Source organism: Apodemus sylvaticus, chromosome 17, assembly GCF_947179515.1.
Source record: "Apodemus sylvaticus chromosome 17, mApoSyl1.1, whole genome shotgun sequence".
NCBI classification, from domain to species: domain Eukaryota; kingdom Metazoa; phylum Chordata; class Mammalia; order Rodentia; family Muridae; genus Apodemus; species Apodemus sylvaticus.
The window spans coordinates 45,250,827-45,275,276 of record NC_067488.1 but is presented as its reverse complement, the minus strand read 5'-3'; the positions used below and the strand labels follow the sequence as shown (position 1 = coordinate 45,275,276).

At 55.1% G+C, this 24,450-nt stretch overlaps 3 protein-coding genes across 9 annotated transcripts in view; 1 reads left to right on the top strand and 2 right to left on the bottom strand.

Moving 5' to 3' along the window:
• The first annotated feature begins 80 nt into the window (after positions 1-80).
• Bop1 (BOP1 ribosomal biogenesis factor) lies at positions 81-24,222 on the top strand. The gene is made up of 16 exons (XM_052160953.1): positions 81-233; positions 2,255-2,422; positions 10,400-10,480; positions 21,176-21,330; positions 21,407-21,524; positions 21,612-21,713; positions 21,790-22,002; positions 22,079-22,240; positions 22,311-22,391; positions 22,467-22,536; positions 22,624-22,756; positions 22,855-23,035; positions 23,126-23,414; positions 23,501-23,585; positions 23,663-23,770; positions 23,847-24,222. Exons 1-16 carry the CDS (start codon positions 141-143, stop codon positions 23,998-24,000), a joined length of 2,193 nt encoding a protein of 730 aa, XP_052016913.1. The 5' UTR covers positions 81-140; the 3' UTR covers positions 24,001-24,222.
• On the bottom strand, positions 17,787-19,757 carry Scx (scleraxis bHLH transcription factor). The gene is made up of 2 exons (XM_052160959.1): positions 19,047-19,757; positions 17,787-18,146 (listed from the first exon to the last, which is right to left on the bottom strand). The coding sequence occupies exons 1-2, from the start codon at positions 19,626-19,628 to the stop codon at positions 18,108-18,110; spliced, it is 621 nt and encodes a 206-aa protein (XP_052016919.1). The 5' UTR covers positions 19,629-19,757; the 3' UTR covers positions 17,787-18,107.
• Positions 24,179-24,450, bottom strand: part of Mroh1 (maestro heat like repeat family member 1) — a 70,954-nt gene continuing 70,682 nt past the window's right edge. For 6 of the 7 annotated variants that reach the window (XM_052160946.1, XM_052160945.1, XM_052160948.1 and 3 more), the window contains one exon: positions 24,179-24,380. In XM_052160946.1, coding sequence (XP_052016906.1) covers positions 24,295-24,380 — 86 coding nt within the window. In that variant the 3' untranslated portion in view covers positions 24,179-24,294. The remainder of the gene's footprint in view (positions 24,381-24,450) is intronic. The other variant, XM_052160950.1, reaches the window with a different exon arrangement.

Here is a 24,450-nt window from a genome sequence, read left to right as displayed (position 1 = left end):
CCGCGCTATACGCCTGCGCAAGATGGCTTCACCCGGGCTGCTCACCAATCAGAGCCTGCTTGGGCGGGGCCTGGCTGGGGGCACATGAGGCGCTCCCGCTGCCGGAAGCGGCAGTAAGTCGGTAGCCGGCGCGGCGCAGCATGGCGGGGGCGTGTGGTAAGCCTCACATGTCACAGCGATCGCTGCCTGGGAAACGACGTTTGGAACCTGATCTGGAGCTGCAGATACAAGAGGTAACTTCCAAGTAGCGGGTTGCATCCCTCTGTGAACCACGTGGGCACGTGGCAAGACCAGGGAGGCCGGGCCGTGGTGCGGTGTGTAGTGACTTGTGGGTCGCCTAGAGCCCGGAAGAATCTCCCCCTATCTGGGCTGTTATTTTGGAACTCTCAGCAGAACGCTACCTGCGCCGAAGGGCGCTGGAACCCAGGGGTAGTTCTGTGGCCTGAACCGTGTCGAGGGAAGAGACCTTTAAGAGTCCCCTCACCACAGTCTCTGGATCTCCCCCATCTGGGCTTCTTATCCTGGAAAAGGTTATAATTGCGCTCGTGCAGTGCTGCCAGGCCAGTATGTGAGGTGTGTTGTGAAACAAAAGAGGACCTGAGATTATAGAAGCCTGAATGGAACCCAGGACATCCAGAACTGGTTGTCATTGCTACTCCATGTCGCTGAGCTCAGTAGACTTGCTAGTGGGGTTTCATCAAATCTAGCTGGTAGAGGGCATGCACAGCTATGGCTTACAGCTGACACCACTTAATTGGACCCTCAAAGTCCTCAACTTTCCTAATGCTACACAGCCCTTTTAATACAATTCCTCCTGTTGTGATTTCCCAACTACAAAATTATTTTCGCTGCTACTTCATAACTAATTTTTCTACTGTTATGAATCGTAATTATTTGATATGGAGGATAGTCTGTGAAAAGGTGGCTCGTCTCAGAGGAGTCGTGACCCACCACAGGTTGAGGACCGTTCAGGAAACTGCCCTTTTGTTTTGTGACATGTCCCTCGGAGACAGTAAGCCTTTAGTAGTCAGTTGTTTGGGCTCTAACCGTGTACATTACTTTTACTTGTTAGTGTGACATGTAGCTCTCGTAGTTTCAGAGATGTCATAATAGGAGATAGGAGAATGTCAGTATGACTTCTATGGAAACCCAGGGGAACACTGTGGAATAGTTGACAGTGAGAGCCACGCAAGTAGGCAAGAATTAGCCACTGGCAGTGGCACCCATCTTTAATCCCAGTACTCAGAAGACAGAGGCAGATGATCTCTGTTAGTTCAAGGCCAGCCTGGTCTACAGAGGGAGTACTAGGTACAGTCAATGCTTTCTCAAGTTTTCAGTTCTTGTTCAACTTTTGGAGGTCAGTGAAAGAAACCTGTTCACAATGCTTGAATGTCATATTGTGTTAGTTGTAAAATGGCCTCTGGGGCTGTACTCAGAGGATTCTCTCTGTTCTAAAAAAGACAGCAGGTAGTTTGTTTGTCTTAGTTACTGTTCTCCTGCTGGGATGGAACCCCACCCCCACCCCCCACCCAAACCCCCGGGCCAAGGCAGCTTATGGAAGGAAGCGTGGAGCTGGAAGCTTGCTTACAGCTTCAGGGGGCTGGTCCTTGACCATCTTGGCTGAATAGACTTGTGCTGGAACACAGTTAAGAGCTTTCCTTACACCTTGATAAGCAGGGTGAGAGAAAGAGGGAGGGATTCTGGGCCTGTTGTGGATGTTTGAAACCTCAGAGCCTACTCCCAGTGACCTACCTCCTCCAACAAAGCTGCGCCTCCTAATTTTTCTTCAGCAGTCCACCACCTGGGAACCAAACACTCACATATGTGAGTGTACGGGGCCCTTCTCATTCAAACCAACACAGAGGTTTAGCTTGCTACTCTTGCTTGGACTTTCCAACTTGTCTGTCAGTGGTTGGAAGCCCTGTCAAAGCCTTCAGAGAGTTCTAATCCTCCCAGGCCCGGGTCCTCCATTCCAAGCTGGTGTCAGTTCCAGGACCTTTAGGTGCCAGAGTAGGGTGTGGAGTTTGTCAGTGGAGGAAAATTGGTTTTGGTGACACGGTGAGTGGAAACTGAGCTCCACAAAGCCAATATGTTCTTGAAAGGTCCCCTCTGTTGGAAGACACTGGGAATCGGTGTGTCAACAGAGGCAGGAGAGGAAGGGCCCAGGCTGGGTCGATGGTTTTGGTGTGGACGGAAGCGTGTGACAAGAGGCACAGCTATTTGACAGTTATTAAACACTTGTGATTCCTTGCAGCCTCCTCTCCTCAGCGACCCTGACACCAGTCTCTCTGACAGCGAGGAGAGTGTGTTTTCAGGCCTTGAAGATTCTGGCAGCGACACCAGTGAGGAGGACTCTGAAGAAGTGGCTGGTTGTGACGAGGACAACCATAGAGCAGAGGAGGCCTCTGAGGAGCAGGCGCAGGTGGGTGAGGGACGAGCCTCCATGGGCTCTCCTGTGCATGAGGATGGCTGGAGGAGGAAGTGCCTGCCCGGGAGCTGTCCTCTTCACACTGTCCTCGGGAACCTGGTTCTCTGTCCCTTGTCACACATTTGAGCTCCAGGGTACTAGTTCGTAACCTCAATTTTCTGTGTCTTTCCTGAGAATTACAAATGTCCACACGGTCATGTTTTTGCCCGTCAGACAGTTCTCAGACCATGAGAACTCACCTCTATGGACAATGGACTGACACTGGTCTAGGGGTCGTCTGAGCCCAAGATGGGGTGTCACTGCTAGGGGAGCTAGCAGGATGTGGGTGCAAGGATGTTCAGCAGAAAAGAGTGGGAGCGACTAGAGGCCAGCAGAGCTGCCCAAGGGCCTTGGAACCTGAGGCAGTTGTTTGCTGTGCTGATGGGGAAGGCTGTACTCTTCTCTCTGTTTGATAAAAGTGAAAGAAAAGCTTAACTTGATTAAAATACAGCAGTTTAAAGCTTTCTGCAAGCTAGTTTGTAATGGTTTACACTCAGTGGCCCTGGTGTTCTGGAAATCATGACCTTCATTAATCATGTCTGCTGTCAGGTTGGAAGCCAAGAAGCCAGGCCTAGTTTGTCTCAGTTGGATTTTCGAGACAGGGTTTCTCTGTCTGTCCTGGAACTCACTCTGTAGACCAGGCTGGCCTTGAACTCAGAAATCTGCCTGCCTCTGCCTCCCAAGTGCTGGGATTAAAGGTGTGCAGCGTTAGTTTGTTTCTTGATTGCTTTGTTTTTGTGTGGCTGGTGTGTAAGTAGAGCCATTGTTCACACGTGTGGGCAGGGCATGTGAGCACAGGCTTCATGCTGGGTCTTCCTCGATTCCTGCCCTTTTTATTTTTTTTATTTATTTATTTTTTTATTTATACAAGTACACTGTAGCTGTCTTCAGACACACCAGAAGAAGGTATCAGATCTCATTATAGATGGTTTGAGCCACCATGTGGTTGCTGGGAATTGAACTCAGGACCTCTGGAAGAGCAGTCAGTGCTCCTAACCTCTGAGTCATCTCTCCAGCCCTCCTGTCCACTTTCTTTGACTGAGTCAGGGTCTCTCTCAGCCCAGAGCCAGCTTCAGTGACCTCATATCCCCCTCCCTCCTCTTCCCCTGTTCCTTCCTCTCCCTGTCTCCCTTGCCTTCTCTTTGTAGGTCCTAGGGTTTTGATCCCAGGACATCTTTCTTTCTAGGGAGCCAAGAGCCCCACTGTCCCTCAGGTACTGCTGTCTGTCTCATCCATTTGGTGTTGAGTGTATTTGTGAGTGTGCCGCCATTTCTTCCCATTAATGTCTATTGCCCTGTCCCCCCATCGTCCCCTAGTCTTACTTTTTTCCCTCCTTTCTTTCTTTCTTTCTTTCTTTCTTTCTTTCTTTCTTTCTTTCTTTCTTTCTTTCTTTCTTTCTTTCTTTCTTTCTTCCTTCCTTCCTTCCTTCCTTCCTTCCTTCCTTCCTTCCTTCCTTTCTTTTTTTTCTTTTTCTTTTTGAGACAGGGTCTCACTGTGACGCTCTGGAGCTTACTCTGGAGACCAGGCAGGCCTTGGACTCAAGAGATCCACCTGTCTATTCCTCCCAAGAGCTAGGATTAGAGATGTGTGCCACTATGCCTGGTGGTTTCGCTTTTTCAAAAGCGTTTATTTGAGAGAGTGCTAGAGAGATGGCTCAAGAACACTCTGTTCTTCCAGAGGACCTGGATTTGATTTCAAATACCTATAATGGTAGCTCACGACCATCTGTAACTCCAGTTCTGTCCAATGCCCTCTTCTAGTCTCCACAGGGACCAAGCAGGCATCTTGTGGTGCACAGGAATACATTCATACACATAAAATAAAACAAACTTTAAAACATTTATGTTGAGGTGTATGTATGGTGTGTTGTCCCACCTGTGTTGTCATATCCCCTCCATCCCCCAACCCCCGCCCCATTTTCTTACTGTTTGATGTCCAAGGGTCCGTTTCTATCTTTGACATGCAAGAATATAAGAAAAGGTAATAATCCTGACATAAACTGGAGAGTTCTGATTTAGCGCCGTCTCTAGCAAGGTATTCTCTGGGGTATAGCAGAGATTAGCGGCTGGGAAGTGCCTTGGAAGTATCTTGGCGGGCTTGGGGACCAGGTGTTACCGCCATCTGGTGGAGTGTGGAGCTGTGGGTGTCTGGGACCAGGGAGGAGGTATCCAGGATTCTCTCAGCTTCCTGAACCCCGCCCTTCCCCGCCTCCCTGCTCCTTCCTTGTCTTCTCTCATAGACTCTGTGAAGGAGGGAGCAGGTGTCCCCTACCTGTCTCAGAGCTGCATACTGTCACACAGTCGTCACATGGAATCAGAGGCGAGGCAGGGTAAGGAAGGGTGGTCGCATCCCCGTTCTGTAGTGTCATCTTGTGAGGCAGAGGGATGCATATGCTACAGGGTCTGGTGCATTTTGCCCTAGGAAGCTGTGTGTTGAGTTGTGGTGAGAGCATGCAGAGCGCTGTCACTGGTGTTATGGTCCTGAGATGGGCAGTTCCGGGCTGTCAGCTCGTTTCCAGGGCCATGTAATGTCCCCATGGGCTGCAGTGGGTAAAGCAGTCACAGTCCTTTCAGGTTTAGGAAGGGCAGCCTTTTGTGCTGGGGTTGGAGGAGCATAAAGATGTCTAGTCATGTTTTGTTTTTGATACATGTGTGAGTACAGGTGTGTCCGTGCTATAGCATGTGTGTGGAGTCATGACATCTTGTGGGAGCTCATTCTGTGGGTTTTGGGCATCAGACTTAGGCTGTCAGGGTTGCATAGCAAGTATTTTGGCCAGTTAAGCTGTCTCACTGCCCTTGTCATGTTTTAGAATGTCTCACACAGGCAAACATGTCCTTGCCCAACGCAGAAATACTCTTCTCCCAGGTTCCTCCCTGACGAGCACCTTGACCTTGTGTCATGTGCTGTGTAACCCTGGGCTAGCCCTATCTCCTCTCTGTCCGCCCTGAGCCCCCCACATAGCTCCACATGGAATGTCTGGTCATGGTGTAGCCAGGCCCCAGTGTTGATGAGCTTGGTAGAGACCAAGCTCTGTGGAAAGACCTCACTGTCCTCTGACCCTTTGTTTGTTTTTAATTTTATTTTATGTGCATGTTTGCCTGTGTGAGGGCATAGGATCCCCTGCAACTGTAGTTACAGACAGTTGTGAGCTGCCATGTGGGTGCTGGGTATTGAACCCAGGTTCTCTGCAAGAGCAGCCAGTGCTCTTAACCACTGATCCACCTCTCCAGACCCCTTTTGTTTTAAGTAAGAGAGAGAGAGAGAGAGAGAGAGAGAGAGAGAGTGTGTGTGTGTGTGTGTGTGTGTGTGTGCTAGAGATTGATGTTGGGTATCTTCGCATATATTTACCTTATTTACTTTTGTTTTTATGTGTATGTGTGTGTGCCTGCATGGATTCATGTGCACCATATTCATGCTGGGGCCCGTAGAGGTCAGAGGGCATTCAGTCCTCTGGAACTGGAATTAGTAGGCAGTTCTGAACTACGCGAGGTTGGCACTGGGGACTGCACTAATGACCTCTGCTAGATCTTCCATGCGGAGCTGTCCCTTCAGCCTTCCCTTTTCCTCTCCTTGAGGCAAGGTCTCACGGTGTGGTTCTAGCTAACACTGATCTCCTTACCTCTGCCTCCTGAGACCCTCACCTTACTGTTTTAAGACAGAGGCTCTTTGACAAGACAAGCTGGCCAAGGAGCTTCAGAGATCGTCTTGTCCCCCCTCCCCAGCCTTAGGACTGCAGCTGTGCACTACCATGCGTAGCTTTTGTTTGTTTGTTTTTTGTTTTTTGTTTTTTTAAAGATTTATTTATTATATGCAAGTACACAGTAGCTGTCTTCAGACACCAGAAGAGAGTGTTGGATCTCATTACGGATGGTTGTGAGCCACTGTATGGTTGCTGGGATTTGAACTCAGAAGAGCAGCGAGTGCTTTAACTGCTGAGCCATCTCTGCAGCCCTTGTTGTTTTTATTTTTGAGACAGGATCTCACTTTGTATCTCTGGTTGTCCTGTAGCCAGGCTGGGCTTGAACTCACAGAGGTCTACCTAGTCCGTGCTTAGATTTCATGTGGGTGTTAGGACTTGAATTCAGGTTCTCACGCTTTCTGACAGAACCATCTCTCTAGCCTCCCTCAGGCGCTTCTGAGTTACTCTTCTTTTGGGGAGTCAGGGGAGCAGGTTGTTCAAGACAGGATTTCTCTGTGTATCTCTGGCTATCCTGGGATTCCCTTTGTAGACCAGGCTGGCTTCAAACTCAGAGATCTGCCTGCCTCTGCCCCCTCCCCCAGTGCTTTGGAGTGCACCGTCATATCCAGCTTTAGTAAGTTATTTTTCTTTTGAGAAGCATATTTTTTATCCTGTGTTATCTCTGACCTCAGTCTCTGCTGACATGTTGTTGTCTTTAGAACTAGGTACCTTTTGTCAGTCTCTTCTCACTGGGGCCATACTCACAAAGTTCCTTCCACCGTTCTCTGGGGTGGCTCTGTACACTGATGTTGAGAGTGGCCTGGCATCCTGTTGCTGTCCAGCATAGGGCCTTTGCTGGAGAAGTGAGTTCTTTAGTCCCCTTTATGCATAGCTTTTGTGTTATAAATAGCATGTTGGATTTGATTTTTGTGTTGGGGATTTCGTGCGTGTGTGTGTGTGTGTGTGTGTGTGTGTGTGAGTGAGAGAAAGGCAAGGAAGACAGGCAGTCTTGGCCACACCTTGCACTGGCTTCAGGGCATGCCAGGCTGGAAGAGCTCTGCTCTTCGGTACCGCAGGGAAGGGATATGAGGTTGACTTGGCTGGTCCTGGCCTGCTTCCTGGAAAAGGTAGCATGCCCTTGTTCTGTACTGGTTGGGGGTGGCAGTGGAATGTGGCCAGACTAGACAGAGAATGCTCTGCTGCTGGCACTGTAAGAAGATTGTTTGGGGCCATTGTGGTGACTCAGTCATACAGGCACTTGCCACCAAGTCTGATGACCAGAGTTCGATCCCCAAAACCCACATGGTGGAGAACCAGCTCCTACAAGCTGTCCTCTTTTCCATGTGAGTCGTGGCACATGTGTACCTACATTTACATGCGCATTACATACACACCATAAGTAAATAGTAGTGTAAAAAAAAAATTAAAGGAAAAGGAAACTTCCTCATTTGGATGCCATTCGAGGCTCTTAGAAACCCCATGTCCCTTGTCTTTGGTTCTTGAGGTACATTCTCAGCCTGGACTAGGCAGTATACCTGTCCTGCAGAGGTCAGGCTCTGGAGGAAGAAAGGAGCTGCCTTTCTTGGAGCTTTCCCCTGGATACCTACCTCTTTTTTCTTTACCTTGGGGGTTTACTGGCCCCTCCTGGGCCTCCTTTCCACCTGGTTTGCAGTGCCTGTGAGCGTCGCCTTCTGTGACTCTCCCAGCACCTGTCTTGGGACTGTAGCTGCCCTACGCACTCCTGCTGGCTTTTGTTGGGTGGCTTCTTATATATAGCCCCATCTAGTCCTGTTCTGCCTCTCCTCAAGTTGTATAAACCCTACTGTCCACACCTTCCACTTTTGAGACAAGTTCTTACTGTGTAGCCCTGGCTGTCCTGGAACTGCAATGTAGGTCAGGCTGGCCTTGAACTCAGAGCTCTCAAGCTCACCGCCTCTCGAGTGATGAGATCAGAGGTGTGTACCTCTGGCCCTAGCATCTTAACACCTCCCTGACCTCTGTGGGGCCTCTGTCACCCCACTGTCTTACCAGTCACTTGGCCTCTCATTGGGTGGCAGTGATGCTGTCCTGTGAGGCTGCATACTGCTCTCCTCCTGCGTGCTGCCTGATGTCTCAATCTCTTCCAAGAGGCACCTGCGTATTCCCCCAAACTAGCTAAGGCTTCTGGAGCTAGCCTTGAGCTGTGGGCTTTTTAGGAGGAATGTTTTTTTTTTACCCAGAGGGTGCTAGCTGGCTGTGTGGGATTGGCAGACCTCCCCACCTTCTCTCTGTGTTGGGAGAGTGAGATGTGTAGGCAGCCAGGCTGCTGGGGACCTCTGACCTAGAGAAAACTGGCATCTGTAAGGGCGTCCTGACATATTCTGTCGTCTGTGCTGTGGAGGCTTTAGTGTTCATCTTTAATTTTTAGGTTGAAAACAGATGTATACCTGTAAACCCCAGTACTCAGGAGGCTGAATCTGGAGGATCATTTGAGACAATCCTAGGCCACAGAGCAATACTTGCCTCAAAAAGGGGGACAGAGAATTTGAGGAAATGTGTTTTCCTACGCTGTTTCCCTAGTGGATGTCTACCCTCCACAGGCTCAGGGCTTTCATTTCCCCTAGGGGGAGATGGTCCTCTGTTGTTGCTCTGTGTCAGTGCTGCCCTCTGGTGGATAGTGACTGCTCTGCAGCTGTTGGATCCAGAATAAAGCTGCTGTTCTTAGAACCCCAGTTGCCTGGAAATAGCATTACGTGTGGAGGGAATTCCTGAGCTTCACCATTGGAGATCCCAACCCTTGTCAAAGGCCTACCAGAATTTGGCTCCCCAGGTATATCCTTTATTGTCCTGCACTAGAAAAGTGGGAATACACAATGCAGGCTGCTGAGTTGTTTCCTGCAGGACCCTGGCCGTGGCCCGCGGGCTCCACCGCTGTGATTCGTGTAGGTATAGTCCCTGGCAGAGAACATTTGGAAGGAGATTTGGCGTGTTATGGGCCCTGCCTGAGGCCAGGGCTCCAACACCTGTTTGGGAACAGTGGCTGACTAGAGCTTGGTGTTATAATGCCACTGTCCCAGGGGTCTGCTGAGCTCAGGCACACTCAGGTGTGCCTGCCAATTGTGTTTCTGGGGCCTCTTCTGAGCTGGGGTTTGCAACCCATTTTTGGTGTACAGCAAGGAAGTGGGGGAAGATAGAGAAACTGAATCCTTCCTTGTTCCAAGCCTGGAGAAAAACTTAAGTCTTCCATCCTCTTTATACTGAAGGGAAAAACAGGCCAGCGAAGAGTAGGCCTTTGGCTCTTGCCTGGTAAGAGGGACTGGGGCTGTGGGCGGGGGCGCCCACACACTGGGGTTCCTGCTCCAAGCACTTTACTGCCCTCAGGGGTGAGAGGTGGACCTGTTTTCTCCATCAGTTTTGGTTCTGCCAATAAACCCGATCTGGTCTGAGCCATCCACCTCCCCAGTCAAGGGAGAATCTATTTTCCAGGTTGTAGTGTGAATCCTCGGTGGTACCTACTCTGACCTAGGGGACAGGGTCAGCCTATTGTTGCAGCTATGGTGGGTGTGGAAGGTGCCTTGGGATCTGGACCTCAAGGCATTTTGAGAGTCCAGGAAATCTCTCTAGGCCCTTGGCCAGTGAGTCTGTTCTGGATGTGGTTCTTAGTGGTTCTAGGTGACCCTTATGACGGAGCCCACGGCTATGTCATCGCCCCACCCACAGCCCTGCTCACTTGCCCCTCCCTTGTGTTGCTTGCCTATAGGTCTAAGCAGGTCTGGATATAGCCTCCTCTGCCAGATCTGGGCTCAGTAGGACCATTTGTGGGACCGTTGGCCCGGGGCCACTGCAGCTGGTTTGGACATTAGTGTGGTGGTGTGGGTGAGTGGTAGCCAGCCCCGCGCCTGGGTTGCTCCCACTGCTCTTAGCAGCCTTTTCCTTTTTGGCCTGGCACTGAGTGTCACCCACTGTCTGGGCTACTAGACAGCAAAGGTTGGTTCGCCCTTGAGGGAACATCCTTAGATAGGTTTCGTGGTGCAGGGTACAGGGACTGAGGCTCTGAAGTACGTTAAGATATGGGACAGCTTTGATCCTGTGCTGAGGCCTTGGGCTAGGTGGGGCTGCTCAGAGATTTAGGGTGGCACAGTGCTTCGTGTGGCCTTTGGATCTAGGTTCCAGTGTTGGGAGAGTGGGAATGGCACTGGGCTGAAGGCTAGGGCCTCTTGACATCAGAGAGCTATTCTAGGGACCTCCAGAGTAACTCTCCCTTCTCTCCACAGGCTGCCCCTCCTTGCCCAAGGACAGAGGAAGCAGGTGCTCTGACCAGAGATGAGTATGAAGAGGACAGCTCTGATGAGGAGGTAGGGCTTGGGCTGAACTTGATTTCCTGTGAGATGAGAGCCGTCCTGTCAGGGATAAGCTAGTGCCTCAAGCAGCCTAGAGTAGGTGCTGCCCCTCAAACTGGGAGAGCCCTGGGGTGGTATCGGGCCTTTCCGCAGGGGCGGTGCTGCTGTTTGTCAAAGGAGCCAGGTTCCCATGAGGCTGCTGAGCCCTGAGTAGGCGGCCTGGCTGAAGCTCTCCCCCCATCTGGAAGAACAATCTGAGGGTCTGAGACAGATGACTGAAGCAGCACATGTGTGTCATTGCCAGGTTGAAGATGGGAGGCTGCACATGGCTTAGCAGTATCTTGTCTGTCTGTGGGCATAAAGGGGCTGGGGTAGTCCTTCACTGTAGCGTAGGCTGTGGTGGCACTCAAAGCAGCTGAGGGTGTCGGGCCTGGGTTGATGAGAGTCAGCCTCTTTCTGTATCTGAGGGGGCCACAGTGATACCAGTGGCAGGACTGGCATATCCTGTTCTCCTGTTGGCTTTGTCTGTCCCCTTCTCTGGCAGTGGTGACTGTGGTACCTTCCTGACTTTCCCATCTAGGATGGAGAATGACATAGTAAAGAGGGAAGTGTCACGCTGGGCTGGGGTTCCCTTGAATCCTCGGGGAGTGAGGCACTGAGAGGCTGTGGACTATGGCCAGAAGGCCAACCGTGTCTGGAGCTCTGAGAAGCCGTGCACACGGAGGCAGTGGGCCTAGCAGCTCATTCCTCCCTGTGAGGCCTTGTTCCGGGGCAGAGGGGCCACTCTGCACCCCGGGATAGGAGCCTAGGAGCCTCTTTCTGGCTTTGGTGTGGGGCCTAAAGGGATGGATCCTCTTCTCAGGAGCGCTTCCTGCTTGCCTGTCAGGGGCTGTCCCTGAGGCCTAGGGGAGACACGCGCCCCCTCTCTGGTTGGGCTTCCTCCCCACCTTCAAGCTCTCTTGGCAGTGTCTACAGGAGCCTTGGCCGACAGCCCGATCCAGTCTCTGCTGCGTGTTCAGAGAACAGAGACAAAACAAAATAAATTGGTTTCCTGGCCGGAGCAGCGGGCGCACCGGTGAGGGGGGCCGCACAGCACGGCTCCCTGCCTGTCTCCCCTCCCCCCCAAGGGGCCCTGGCTGTCGGCAGCCACATCCTGTCGGCTACTTTTTTATGCTTGGTATTTTGAGAAATCAATGATGATTGTATATGGAGAATAGGAGTCGGGGGAGGGGCTTCCAGAACCGGTCAGTGCCTTGAAAGGGGTCTGCCAGCCCCTGTCTGCCCTCAGGGAGGTGCGCCCCACTGGACCTGTCCAGTGGCCCTTGGAAGGCTGGGCAGCCTCATGCTGTGTGTGATGTGTGCGAGAGCCCCTTCCTTTCGCCTGTGATGTGATAAGTCTCACACATCATTCTGACGTGGGTGGCAGTTCTGCAATAGTAGATAGAGATGCCCATCTGCAGCGTCCCTGCGATTCTAGCTGGCCAGCAGCTGGGAGGGACCACCGAGCTCAGCTCTCAGGAGCCAGACCAGTTTGGACATCCGCATCTCTTCCCAGAGGCTGCTTGGGGCCTGTTCCTCACCAGGGCCTGCAGTTAGCCTTCTTATTCTCAAAGCAGCTGAGATGATAGGTCCGTGTGGGGGTGGGGCATGGCCATCAGTGCCCAGCTAAGGGTCAGGTCAGGAGAGAAGAGCTCAGCCCACCTCTCCGCCTGCTGGAGAACCTGAGACAACAGAGCATCTCCAAGAATGCGGCTAGGGTCCTCCGCAGCGAAGGCCTAACTGTCTGTAGCTGTGCCCTAGTTACTCAGCACCTATAAAAGGTCACAAGCTACATGGGTCTCAGGAGGGGGCTGCTGGAAGTGTCTTTGGTGGGTCAGTGATACCAACCTCAGGATTTTGGGCTATCCTGAGCCACCTAGCAGGACTAGCTGTGTCAGCCACAGCATAGCACCAGATATCCTACAGGATTCTGGAAAGGTGTGGATGTGGTTTGTCCTAGTGGTAGTGACCGCAGCAGGAACCTAGAGAGCCGGTGGACGGGGAGCAGCTGTGTGGCCTGCTGCTGTGTGAAGGTGGAAGTGCCCTGTGATAACCCTGTGGTCTTCTCTTGACCATTCCATAGATCTGAATTTAGGCCTTGGGAACATGGGCACTTCTGAGCCCTGTTGTCATTTGCCTGGGCAGTGTTTTGAGAACCCCTCAACATCAGTGACTGCTGAACTAAGCAGCCCAGAGCACTGTCTTCTGATTGTGCTCTGGCTCCTCCCTCTCTTCCCCTAGATTCAGCTGAGTGGGGGTAGAGCCCCCAGATGAGTTGCTAGGCATGGAGGGGATGGAGTGGGGTGGGGGGCGACTGAGAAGCAGCTGTGCTTTGGCTGCCCCACCCCCACATGGCCACTTCACCTCCTTCCTACAGCAGTGGGGCTTTATAGACGTGATCTCATCCAGTAGTTGGGACCCCTGGGATGTGGACTGGGATAGAAGGGCGGCTGAGTGGCCAATCTTCCCTTCCTCTGTATATCAAGCAACTGGGAGAAACCAAGGCCAGGCCTGGTCAGGTAGAGAAGACCATGCATCTGCTCAGCAGGCCTACAGCTCCGTTCTTCAAGAAGTGTAGTCAGTATGAGGGTCTCAGGGAAGCCATGATTTCTGGCCTGAAAAGTCTGGGAAGAGCTGGTCTCATATTCTTCCAGTCCCCAAAAGCAATGGACCTGGGGCCATCCCTTGTATGACCTCTGACCAAGATGGGGCTGAGTCTGGGGTCAGATTTGTTACTGTCTTAACACCTCCCCACCCCCATCCGCACCCCCCATCCCCCCACTACCTTGCCCGATCTATAACTCAGGATCCCAGAGGGACACGGCCTGGCCTGTCTGCATCCAGAACCTGTGATCCCCTCTGCTCTCTCGCCAAACGCAGTTAATGGCTTCTCCTAGCTACTGAACCGGCAGCTGCCTCCAGTGCGCTGGCGGTCTCTGCTCCTCCGGGGCCACCCCCGCCTGCCGGCCGGGCCGGCAATGTCCTGGCCGCCTCCCTGTGTGCACTCTACTCTCCTTGCTTGCTTGTGTTACTGCTGGCAGGGGAGCCTGTGGGCTCAGGTTTCCATGAGTGAGTGACCCTCCCTGCTGTTTGTAGAAGGCACCCGGTCTATGCAGACTGCTCTGGCGACCATCCACTTGAGGCTAGCCCTTATGCCTCCCTCCAAAAGGAGCCTGTGGCCAGATTCAGACCAGTCCTTCAGATCTAGCTCCATCCCACAGGGGCTGCCCAACTAGGGACTCACTAGTAACTACTGAGTGTGTCTCTAACTACTGCTTACTGTACTGGACAGGTAGCCCTAGTGCCATTTCTTGACTTCGGCCTGTGGTTCTGAGAGCCACGCTGCATCTGGGTGCCCACGCTGGCAGGGAGAAGGCCTGGGAACGGTGGAGGAGGAGCGAGTGGAGGGAGTCAGAGCGGGTCCAGGCTGTGGCTGGCAGGTAAAGGTAGGGCTACTTGAGATTCATAGCGTCTCGCTCGGGCCGGGGGACAACTAGAGAGCAGTCGATGGAGCACAGTAAGGGCAGATATTTGAAAGGCAGGGAATGCTGATTATCGTGAACTGCTGGAGGCACAAAACAGGTGCCCTTGGAGGAGGCTGGCTGTGCAGGCTGTCCAGGCCTGCCTCGCTGGAAGGGAGGCTCACACTCGGCAGCCCTGTATGTGTGGTGCCCTGGACCCACCCACCTCCCTACTTAAAGCGTCAGCTGAGCCTGACTAGTGAGACGCAGAAAGACCTTTACCAGCCTTTAGAGATAAAAGCTATGGGTAAAGCCCGTGCCCAGCTCAATGCCTGTGCAGGAACATCTGGGGTCTCCTGCTTACAGACGTCGGGAGAACACCAGTTAACTCTGAGTGGCTCCAGGAGAGGGCTAGTGTCCTCCACACACCCCAAAGACTCTGGCTCTCTGTTCTCTTGTTAGGGGAGCTGCAGCAACTTGGGCAGGCTAAACCAGCCCCCAAGGGACGGTCAGCATGGTAGAGGGGAGTAGGGGACTGGAAGCAGTCTGGTAAGGAGACGGTAGATTCAGAGGTGGTACCTGTCTAGTCAGCCCTTGTTGGGTCTGAGCTGGTTTGGCCTCAGAACAGGGAAAGACTGTCTCCCTCTGGTCTGTCGCGCAGGCCACCAGTGTATGCTTCAGAGCCTAGCGTTCCACCGGGAACCTTGTGTTGGGGTCAGGGTGGCATGTGAGGCCAAGGCAGCTGGCTGGTGCTTCCACTCAGAGAGATAAGACACCCCATGAGGGGGAGGCGGCAGCACAGGAAGGCCATGAGCTCGGAGACAAGAGGGTGGTTGGTGCAGGGGGGCTGAGCAACAGTGAACACTACCCGCATTGTAATCGGAGAGGGGCTGGGGAAGAGAGAGACTGAGCGAGGCGGCTGACCCCATGCTCCCCGGGGACAGGTGGGAGAAGCAGAACGAGGAGAGAGTGAAGGATTCCAGAGGTGGGCTGGCTTCCTCTCTCGCAGACAGACACGGGAGGGAGGTGGGCAGCGGGCCAGCCCCGTACCTGCAGTTCCAATCTGCGGTCCTGACAGCTGCAGCCACTTTGGGGAGGGGGAGGGGAGGGGGCTCATCGAGAGCGGAAAAGTCCCAGCCGACACTGTGTCCGGTGCAGTGGGGGGAGTGGGGGAAGGAGATGGGGTAGGGTGGAGGGATAGCTGTGGACCTACCAACCTCATCCTAGTCCCTTTTCCTAGGGGCCTGGGTAGCCCCCCAGGAAAGCATGGCCCTTGGGTCTGTCTGCCCTCCATCAGCCTGGCCTGGGGTCTCAGAGCTGGGCCTGACCCAAAGGGGTCACATGTGTTTCCTGGCAGCCCGCAGGTGCTGAGCAGGGCGGGGGCGGCTGGCCTGGGGTGCAGGCAGCCTGGTGATGAATCATGTGGTGCCGCCAGCGGCTCATTCCCCAGGCTGGGGACAGGGAGCTGACAGCTGAGGCTGAACCGAATGTTTCCAGCTCAGCTCAGCTCGGAAGGGTGGCTGCTGGCCATGGTGTGGGCCAGCCCCCCATCCCTACCCCAGCTGCCTCCATGGGGCACACACCGAGGGCGCCCCTGGGCTTTGTCCCACAGCTCCTCCCTGTGGTAGAGGGTAAAGTTGCCCTCTGGGAAGGATGCCAGGGGCTGTGGTGGGTGCAGAGCACCTGCCACTCCTTGGCCATAAGCTGTTGTGGGCTCACATGGAGCCACAGGGTGGGAATGGACCATGCCACCCCCAGTCTGGTTTGAATCTGGAGCAGTGGAGGGTGACGGAGTGTTCTTCCCGCCCTTCCCCTCCCCTCCCCTCCTCCTGCTGGCTGTCGGGCCAAGCCCTCAGCCACTGCTACCGGTGCAGCTCAGGGAGTGGCTGGGCTGCCTGCCCAGGCCTGAGGCTGGCCAAGCTGCAGCCGCTTTCAGAGTCAGGCCCTGCAGTGGAGGCCTTGGCTGGGCGCGTGCCGCACCCCAACTATCCAGGCCTCCAGAGAGCCTTCCAGCCCTGCAACCCGTTCCCTTTCATCTGACCCTCTTGACACCCAAGCCTCCAGCTCTTGTCTGGTTGACTCTGGCCTACCAATCAGCCCTACTGAAGCTCAGGCTTTCTAGCTCCTGGGATTCCCTGCCTTCTCCCGCTTTGCCCCAATCCCTTGGTTGGCTCTTTCTCCACTCCTGGGCTTTATTTAAGTCGTAAGATGCTTAGTGGAGCTCGCTGGGCATGGTTTGGGTCTCTGTCTGGCCGCATAGCCCCAGCCATGCTTGCTACTCAGATTGGCAGCCTCTGTACCTGGAGAGTCGTACCTGTCTGTATTTAGGGACTCTCTCTGAGCCTTCTGTGTGTGTGGACCTCTGGGTTATCCCTGGCATTGGCCCAGCCATTTGACCATTGAAGTAGATACCACTCAGTCATTGGTCGTTGGGGTTTGTGAGGGAGACTGGCCTCTAGGTGAGGGGGAGACCTGTGTCCAGCAGAGTAGGAAGGCCAGCTGGGGTCGTTGGGTGGGGGTTGGTGCCCATCTGCCTAGTACAGGTATACCCTGCCAGGCTGAAACTCGACTCAACCCAGCCTGTGTCACCCAGCCCTGGTAGCTGAGCTGTGAAGCTGGGCAGAGCCTTGCATAGGGAATGCATGAGAGAGGAAGGTGGTCTCTCTCCGCCCCAGCTGCATCTCTGGGCTCTGGCTTCCTGGGCTGCAGGAGCTCTGCAGTGACTGAGTGTGCCCTCTCTCCCTCCCTCTGAGCAGCTGTGAGCTCCTACAGGATTAAGGGGAGGAAATTTGGGGTTGGGTTTCTTTCTGAACGAAACCTGCCGCTGTGATTCTTTATCCCGTTATATTTCTATCAGATTGGACACAGCCCCCTACCCCTGCCTTAATGGCCTGACTTTGAGAATTTCCTCCAAAATTACACCTTTGTTTCCTGTACCAGCATTTCCTGGAGCCCATCAGTGCAGAGGAGGGGCCCTGTTGTCCCTGCCCTATGAGGATGCCCTATAGACCACAACACCTGGTCTCCCCCCAGCCAGGGACCAAGAGGCCTGCCAGCACCTGGTGCCCTCTGCCATTCTCCACCCACTACCTAGCCAGAAGTCAGGCCCGGCCTTTCTTCTCTGTTGTACCACTCAACTAATTGTCACCTGCAGGGTTTTAATGATCGGCCAGCTGTGCACAGAGCCTGCTGAGAGGCTGAACCAACCTCAGAAGCCAGTGGGATCTTTGGGGGAGTTGGGTAGGACAGAGTGTTGGATGGTTAGGAATCTTTCCAGTGTGCAGCTGGAGGCAGGAGAGCAGAAGCTCTGGCAGTTGGTGGACCCAGAGTCTCTGGGTACCAGAGGGGGCATTTAGGTCGCTGCTACTCAGATGGTGTCCTCAGGGCCATCCAGGCCTGCTAGCCTACTTGGCTGCAGCACTGATTACTTAGTTCCTATACCATCTTTAATGGGACACTGCTGGTGACAAACATCCACACGCCCAAGGCTCCATCTGGTCCCCTCAACCCTTCTCCTCAGGAGGCAAGGCTGCTGTGTTGCTTGCTGCTGCCTATCACGAGCCAAATGGGCCTGCCCTCTCCCCTCTGCTTCTATCTTAATCAGCATGCAGCACCTCTTCCCCCTTCCCCCTCCCTGCTATGTGCGCGCGCGCGCACACACACACACACACACACACACACACACACACACCACAGATCCCTGGTACAGACTCTTGACCCTGTCCTCACTCTGGGAAGGTGAGGTGAGAGAGCTAGGGTCATAGTGAGTTTAGATCCTTTCAAGAGGATATTCTGCCTCAATTTGAAAGATACTGTTTCATTTTTAATTATACAAAATTTCCAGACTTTATATTATCATATTAAAGACACAAGATGCCAACACTTGGCCCAGGTAGAGAGCCAGCATGGAAAGTTCCAGTGGGCCTGGGTAAGCGTTTGGCTACTTAGAGTCAAGCCAAAGCCCTCCTGTCCATCTCTCTGTCCATAGGCCCTGCTCATAGCTGGGGCAGGTCTGGCCTGGTGAGCGTGCTCTTGGGGACCTGTGCTCAGATCAGGTCCAAGGCGGGGCTCTCCGGGACTCTTCAGTGGCTTCCGCCTTCACTAGTGGCATCACCTCTTGGCTGCCGTGGGCCCTCCTCCTTCTAACTTCGAATCGCCGTCTTTCTGTCACGGTCTTTGCTCTGCAGAGGGGATGGGGGTGTGTCAGGGTCTGAGTGGAGACTTAGTGTCACCCAGCTCTGCCAGAACCGTCCTGGCTTCCTCTTGGGGCACTGCCTTTGCTAGGGCATCCCCATCTAGGGCTCCTGCTACCCCCACAGTGCATTTTGGGGAGGGGAGTATTCTGCTGCACAGCCAAAACTGTAAAATTAAATTTCCCAGATGTTCAGGCCCCAGGAGCTTGCGCGTGCTGTCTGGAGAGGAAATGGGGATTGGGGAAAGCCGTTGTATTTTTTCCCTGCTCACCCTGCTTTTCCGGTGCCACCAAGTGCGGCCAGAGCAGTAAATCATGGCTGGCCAGCATCTCTCGGTTCAGCCTTCTCCCCTGGTCCATGTACTGCAGGTCTCAGTAGACCAGGGGAGAAGCAGCAGGTGCCCCGTAAGCCTTGGGGTGGAGGCAGGCTGCAGGGGTGGGGGTAGTGGCACATCAACCTGGGGGGTGGGTTCCTTTTGATTGCCTCAATACTTCATATTCTTCCCCTTTGGATGGGAGCATATGAATATACTTGTTACTTCTCGACTTCACCTCCGTTCACTTCTCAGCTGATGGGAAGTGTAAAGCCTGGAAGTAAGGCCCCTCAGCCCTGCCAGGTTCCTGCTGCCTGCCCTCCCTCCCAGAACTTCTGGGTGGCCCTTCTCAGCATTACTTCTTGATTTTATGTGTGCAGGTCCGGTCCCTGTGACCACTGCTAATGGGTCTGTGCCCCAAGGTATGGCTCCTGTGTGCCCTTCCCTCCTTTGGGTGCAGCTTTGGTGGCAGGTGTAGAGGCTAGGGAATGCTGCCCCTGCCCTGCACCTCTCTGCCTGGCAGGTGTGGGCTGGTGAGTACATTGGGGACCCTCAGTGCTCCCAGCCCTGCTCACCAACTTTCTCTGGTTGCTGAGGCAGAAGGTGCAGATCTGTTTGGGCTGGGTGTTCTCGCCGTCTCTGGCCAGTGGTGGTGGCGGCGGCGGCGGTGGCAGTGGGCTGCCCGCACGACTGCTGTGGAAGAAAGCGGGTCCCGAGTGGCATGGTTGCCCGTCTCCGCAGGCCTCACCCACCAGCAGCACGTTGCCCAGGTGAGAAATGTAGCTGGAGGCCAGGCGCAGCGTCTCAATCTTGGAGAGCTTGCGATCCGCAGGCTCGGTGGGGATGAGTGTGCGCAGCGCGGTGAAGGCCGTGTTCACGCTGTTGGTGCGGTCCCGCTCGCGCGCATTCGCGGTGTGCCGCTGCCGGGGCTCGCGGCCTGGCCGCCCCCCGGGTCCTGGCCCGCTACCCGCGGCTCTCCGTCCTCCTGCCCGCCGCCGGGCGCCCTGGAGGCCGCAGCGCGCAGCATGCACACGGCAGGGTTTTTCGTCGGAGCCCGAGCTCTCGCTTCCGTGGTCCTCATCCTCCGACAGCGGGCTCACCTCAGGGTACAGGTAGCGACCCGGCGGCGGCGCCGAACGCAGCATGGCGAAGGACATGGGCCGGGCAGGGGGCGCGGCGTCAGCTCCACGGTGCGCTGCTCATGCCGCCTCTTAAGGTCCCCACAGGCCGCCGGGCCAGGGGTCTCCGCTGCGCCCCGCGGTGGCTGCTGCCGGGCGAGGCGGGCACATGTGTTCAGACTGGAGCGGGGCCGCCAGCGGAGCAGTGCCTTTATAGCAGTCGGCTCCTCCCCCGCGCCTGGCCTCCGCCTCCCTCTCTGGCCTGGAGGAGTTTACTCAGAGCCCATGCGTGCACCTTTTCCCTTTTAATAGCTGTGCCTAGAGGTCCTGAGCATCTTTCTGGTTGGGGAGTTCCTGGGGCACTACTAAAGCCCCAAGACCGTGATGCCCACCCCATCCATTCTTCAGGGAAGAAGAGAATAAATCAAGAATCAAGAGGCTTTCTCTCCTGGCATGCCTAAGTTCACCCAGCTGCCCTGGCCCTGAGTGCCTGGCCACACCCTGTCTGACTCTCCTTCCATGTGCACTTGGGTCTTTTGTGCCAGGCCGTGTGTGTGTGTGTGTGTGTGTGTGTGTGTGTGTGTGTGTGTCTGTGTGTGTCTGTTTGTGCGTGCGCGCGTGTGCGCGTGCGCGTGCATAGGGAGGTGACTCCAACAGTGACAGTCTAGAAATGGGTGTGTGGTTGGCATGACTTGATGGTATGGCCTGTGCCTTGTGCCAGAATCTTACCCCTTTGACCCGTCCTGCTTGGGGGCCCCACCCCCATCCTTGCTGTATGCTCCGAAGCCAGTGCACACGTGGATAAGATCTAAGATCGGCACCTCTCCATCCCTCCGGTTGGAAGTGGCCCTCTAGGTGGAGAGCTGGCCGCAAGAGCAAGGGCGTTTCTGGCTGGTATGGGCAGGTGCAGTGGGACAGGGCCCAAGGGGTCTTGCTGAGGGGCTGCTGGCACTCAGCTGTGGAGTTATGTCTGGGCCCCTCCTCCCTGTGGCTACTGTTGCAGGAAGTGGCCGCCTGGGCAGCAGTCCCCAGGCAGGGAGGAGTGAGGGTGGCGGCTGGCAGGGGCTGCAGCCAGGAATGTGTGTCCAGGAATGTGGCTGCTCTGCCCACTGAAATGGGAGGGGGAAGATCAGTGGTTCAGGGAGGGGGTCCTTGGCCACCTGCTGAGCAGGACAGGTTTGTCTCCCCATGGTTGGGGTGGGGTCTTCCCCTGGTTCCTGCCTTGTAAACTACCCACTTCTACCTAAGGCTTCTGCCAGGGGAGGGAGCCCATAGGCGATGAGGTCATCCCTGTCTGTGGCTGCCCAGAGCCTTGGCCAAGGAATCCAATGAGGGGGGAGGCTAGGGTTGGCATCACTTGAGTGGAAAATGTGAAGGTAAAGTTCTGGCGCCTCCAAGGGCTTGGGGGAGGGGGATAGCACCCCTGCCATGCCACGTCAGACCCTGGGGCCAAGGCTAGGGCAGATTTTGGGTCACTTGGCCTCTGGGCACTTGATGCTGGTCTAGAGTAGCTCTTCTGTCCTTGGGTGGCTTGAGGAGGATCAAGCATGGCAGGGACAGGTGTTGACGTGGTGACCATGCTACAGGACATTCGGAACACTGTGGGCAATGTGCCCCTGGCATGGTACGATGAATTCCCACATGTGGGTTATGACCTGGATGGCAAACGTATCTACAAGCCCCTGAGGACACGAGATGAGCTGGACCAGTTTCTGGACAAAATGGATGACCCAGATTTCTGGTGAGTGGGACCTTGGGTCAGGACCTGTGGTTCCTTAAGCCTGGAGAATGGCCCTGACTGGCTTTCTTTCCCTTAGGCGCACTGTGCAAGACAAGATGACAGGGCGCGACCTGCGGCTGACTGATGAGCAGGTTGCCCTGGTACATCGGCTTCAGAGAGGCCAGTTTGGAGATACAGGCTTCAACCCCTATGAAGTAGGTAACAACAGTTGACCCCAGGGTCTGAAGTACATGCGGCCCCCCACCCCTCCCCAAACCTAACATCTATGCCTGTCTCCGTAGCCAGCTGTGGACTTCTTCAGCAGTGACATCATGATCCACCCCGTGACCAACCGCCCAGCTGACAAGCGTAGTTTTATCCCATCCCTAGTTGAGAAGGAGAAGGTGGGAACTGGGTCATCACCCTCTAGCACCCTTTGTAAGGTTCCATGCTGCCACCTGACCACAGCTTTGTGTGCAGGTGTCTCGAATGGTGCATGCCATCAAGATGGGCTGGATCAAGCCTCGACGGCCCCAGGACTCCACCCCTAACTTCTATGACCTGTGGGCCCAGGAGGATCCGAATGCTGTGTTGGGGCGCCACAAGATGCACGTGCCTGCACCCAAGCTGGCCTTGCCTGGCCATGCTGAGTCTTACAACCCACCTCCTGAGTACCTGCCCACTGAGGAGGAGGTGGGCTTGCACTGAGGTGGGAGTGGGCCCCAGCCATGTCTCCTCATCCCTTCTCACCTAGCTCCTGTCTCCCCAGCGCTTGGCATGGATGCAGCAGGAGCCTGCTGAGAGGAAGCTTAACTTCTTGCCACAGAAATTCTCCAGCCTGAGGACAGTGCCGGCATATGGCCGCTTCATCCAGGAGCGCTTTGAGCGCTGCCTTGATTTGTATCTGTGCCCACGGCAACGCAAGATGAGGGTATGTGTAGCAGCCCACACAGGGCCTGGGAACGGGTCAGAGGGTGATACTGAATGTGCTTTCGCCCCAGGTGAATGTGGATCCTGAAGACCTCATCCCCAAGCTCCCTCGGCCAAGAGACCTTCAGCCTTTCCCTGTGTGCCAGGCCCTTGTAAGTGTGGAATCAGAGGTGGGCAAATGTCCTCAGTGTCTGTGTGTCTGTCTTCTCACTCTTCCTCTTCTGTAGGTCTACAGGGGCCACAGCGACCTTGTCCGTTGCCTCAGTGTCTCCCCAGGGGGCCAGTGGCTAGCTTCAGGTGGGCCTGAGCTGGGGGCTGCCTACGCTGGGAGGCAGGGACCTGGGTAAGCAGCTCAGGTGCTGAGAGCTTTCACTGCCGTACCAGGTTCAGACGATGGCACGTTAAGACTTTGGGAGGTAGCCACTGCCCGCTGTATGAAGACTGTGCCTGTTGGAGGGGTGGTACGGAGCATTGCCTGGAACCCCAATCCTGCCATATGCCTGGTAGCTGCAGCCATGTGAGTTTCAGGCCTGGGGGCTAGGCCTGGGAGGGGGAGGGGGGCACAGAATGTGAGGACTATGCTGAGGAGGGGCTGTGTCTGGCCCTGGCTTGTAGAGATGATGCAGTGTTGCTGCTGAACCCAGCCCTGGGAGACTGGCTGTTGGTGGGCAGCACAGACCAGCTGCTGGAGGCCTTCACTCCACCCGAAGAGCCAACTCTACAGCCTGCCCAATGGCTAGAGGCCTCAGAGGAAGAACACCAGAGGGGTCTGCGCCTGCGTATCTGCCACAGCAAAGTATGTGATGGGACAGGGAAGGGAGGGGCGGGGAGGGGAGGGTGCTAGGTGCCAAGACCTGGTCAGACAGCCTGCATTGCTCTTCTGTAGCCAGTGACACAGGTGACCTGGCATGGGCGAGGGGACTACCTGGCTGTGGTGCTGTCCAGTCAGGGGCACACGCAGGTGCTGATCCACCAGCTGAGCAGGAGGCGCAGCCAGAGCCCGTTCCGCCGCAGCCACGGACAGGTGCAGTGTGTGGCTTTCCACCCTACCCGGCCCTTCCTGCTCGTGGCCTCCCAGCGTAGCGTCCGCATTTACCACCTGCTACGCCAGGAGCTTACCAAGAAGCTGATGCCCAACTGCAAGTGGGTGTCTAGCATGGCTGTACATCCAGCAGGTGAGGGAACATGTATTCTCCAAGTCAGGGTAGGGAATGAACCCTGTACGTCCTATGAGAATTACAGGCACTGCTTCTGGTCCTAGGCGACAACATCATCTGTGGCAGCTATGACAGCAAACTGGTGTGGTTTGACCTGGATCTTTCCACCAAGCCATACAAAGTGCTGAGGTAAGGTGGGTTGTGTGAGGTAGGTGGAAGGGCTTCTTCACCTGGAGCCCTCTATGAACACACTCGTCTGTCCACAGGCACCACAAGAAGGCCCTGCGGGCTGTGGCCTTCCACCCCAGATACCCTCTCTTTGCGTCCGGCTCAGATGACGGCAGTGTTATCGTTTGCCATGGCATGGTGTACAGGTGAGTGCTAGCCCTGCCCCAGCCTTCTTCTCACATGGGACCATCCCACTGGGCCCTGAGTTCCTCTCTCCCACAGTGACCTGCTGCAGAACCCGTTGCTGGTGCCTGTCAAGGTGCTTAAAGGACACACCCTGACCCGAGACCTGGGTGTTCTGGATGTGACCTTCCACCCCACACAGCCATGGATCTTCTCCTCTGGGGCAGATGGCACCATCCGACTCTTCAGCTAAGCTGCCCCGCTCCCTCGGTGGCCTTGAAGAGGGTGGGTGTGCTCTTCACAGAAGCATCAATAGGATCCTTGATTCCCATGGTTCCTGCCTTCTTGATTGGAACCTCCAGCAGCTACACGGCACCCCAGAACCTAGCTTAAGCCAGAAGGAAAGGTTGTATTGAAACACCGTCGCCCACTGAGGTGTAACTGGCTTTATTGGGCAATAAATCGGGGCACCACAGTCTTGGCCCTGCCTGGCAGCAGAGTCCTGGGCAGGATGGGCTGGGCATCACTCGCAGGAGCGCAGTCAGCCTCAGGCGAACTTCACCAGACGACCCAGGGTCTCAGCAGCTTTCTCCCGTACCCCGGGCACTGGGTCCTTTAGGAGGAGCTGCAGGGCTGTGGGCAGAGGACAGGCCAGTTGTACACATGCCTGGGCCTGTGCGTGGGGCAGCCTGCTGCCTTTCTA

What these genes read in the sequence shown, in the direction of transcription:
- Bop1 (XM_052160953.1), top strand. Translation starts at nt 141, where the DNA reads ATGGCGGGGGCGTGTGGTAAGCCTCACATGTCACAGCGATCGCTGCCT. An exon ending in AGGACAGCTCTGATGAGGAG is followed by an intron (nt 10,481 to 21,175) that starts GTAGGGCTTGGG and finishes ACCATGCTACAG; the next exon opens with GACATTCGGAACACTGTGGG. An exon ending in ATGGATGACCCAGATTTCTG is followed by an intron (nt 21,331 to 21,406) that starts GTGAGTGGGACC and finishes TCTTTCCCTTAG; the next exon opens with GCGCACTGTGCAAGACAAGA.
- Scx (XM_052160959.1), bottom strand. Translation starts at nt 19,628, where the DNA reads ATGTCCTTCGCCATGCTGCGTTCGGCGCCGCCGCCGGGTCGCTACCTG. An exon ending in TCAGCAACCAGAGAAAGTTG is followed by an intron (nt 18,147 to 19,046) that starts GTGAGCAGGGCT and finishes TCCCCTCTGCAG; the next exon opens with AGCAAAGACCGTGACAGAAA.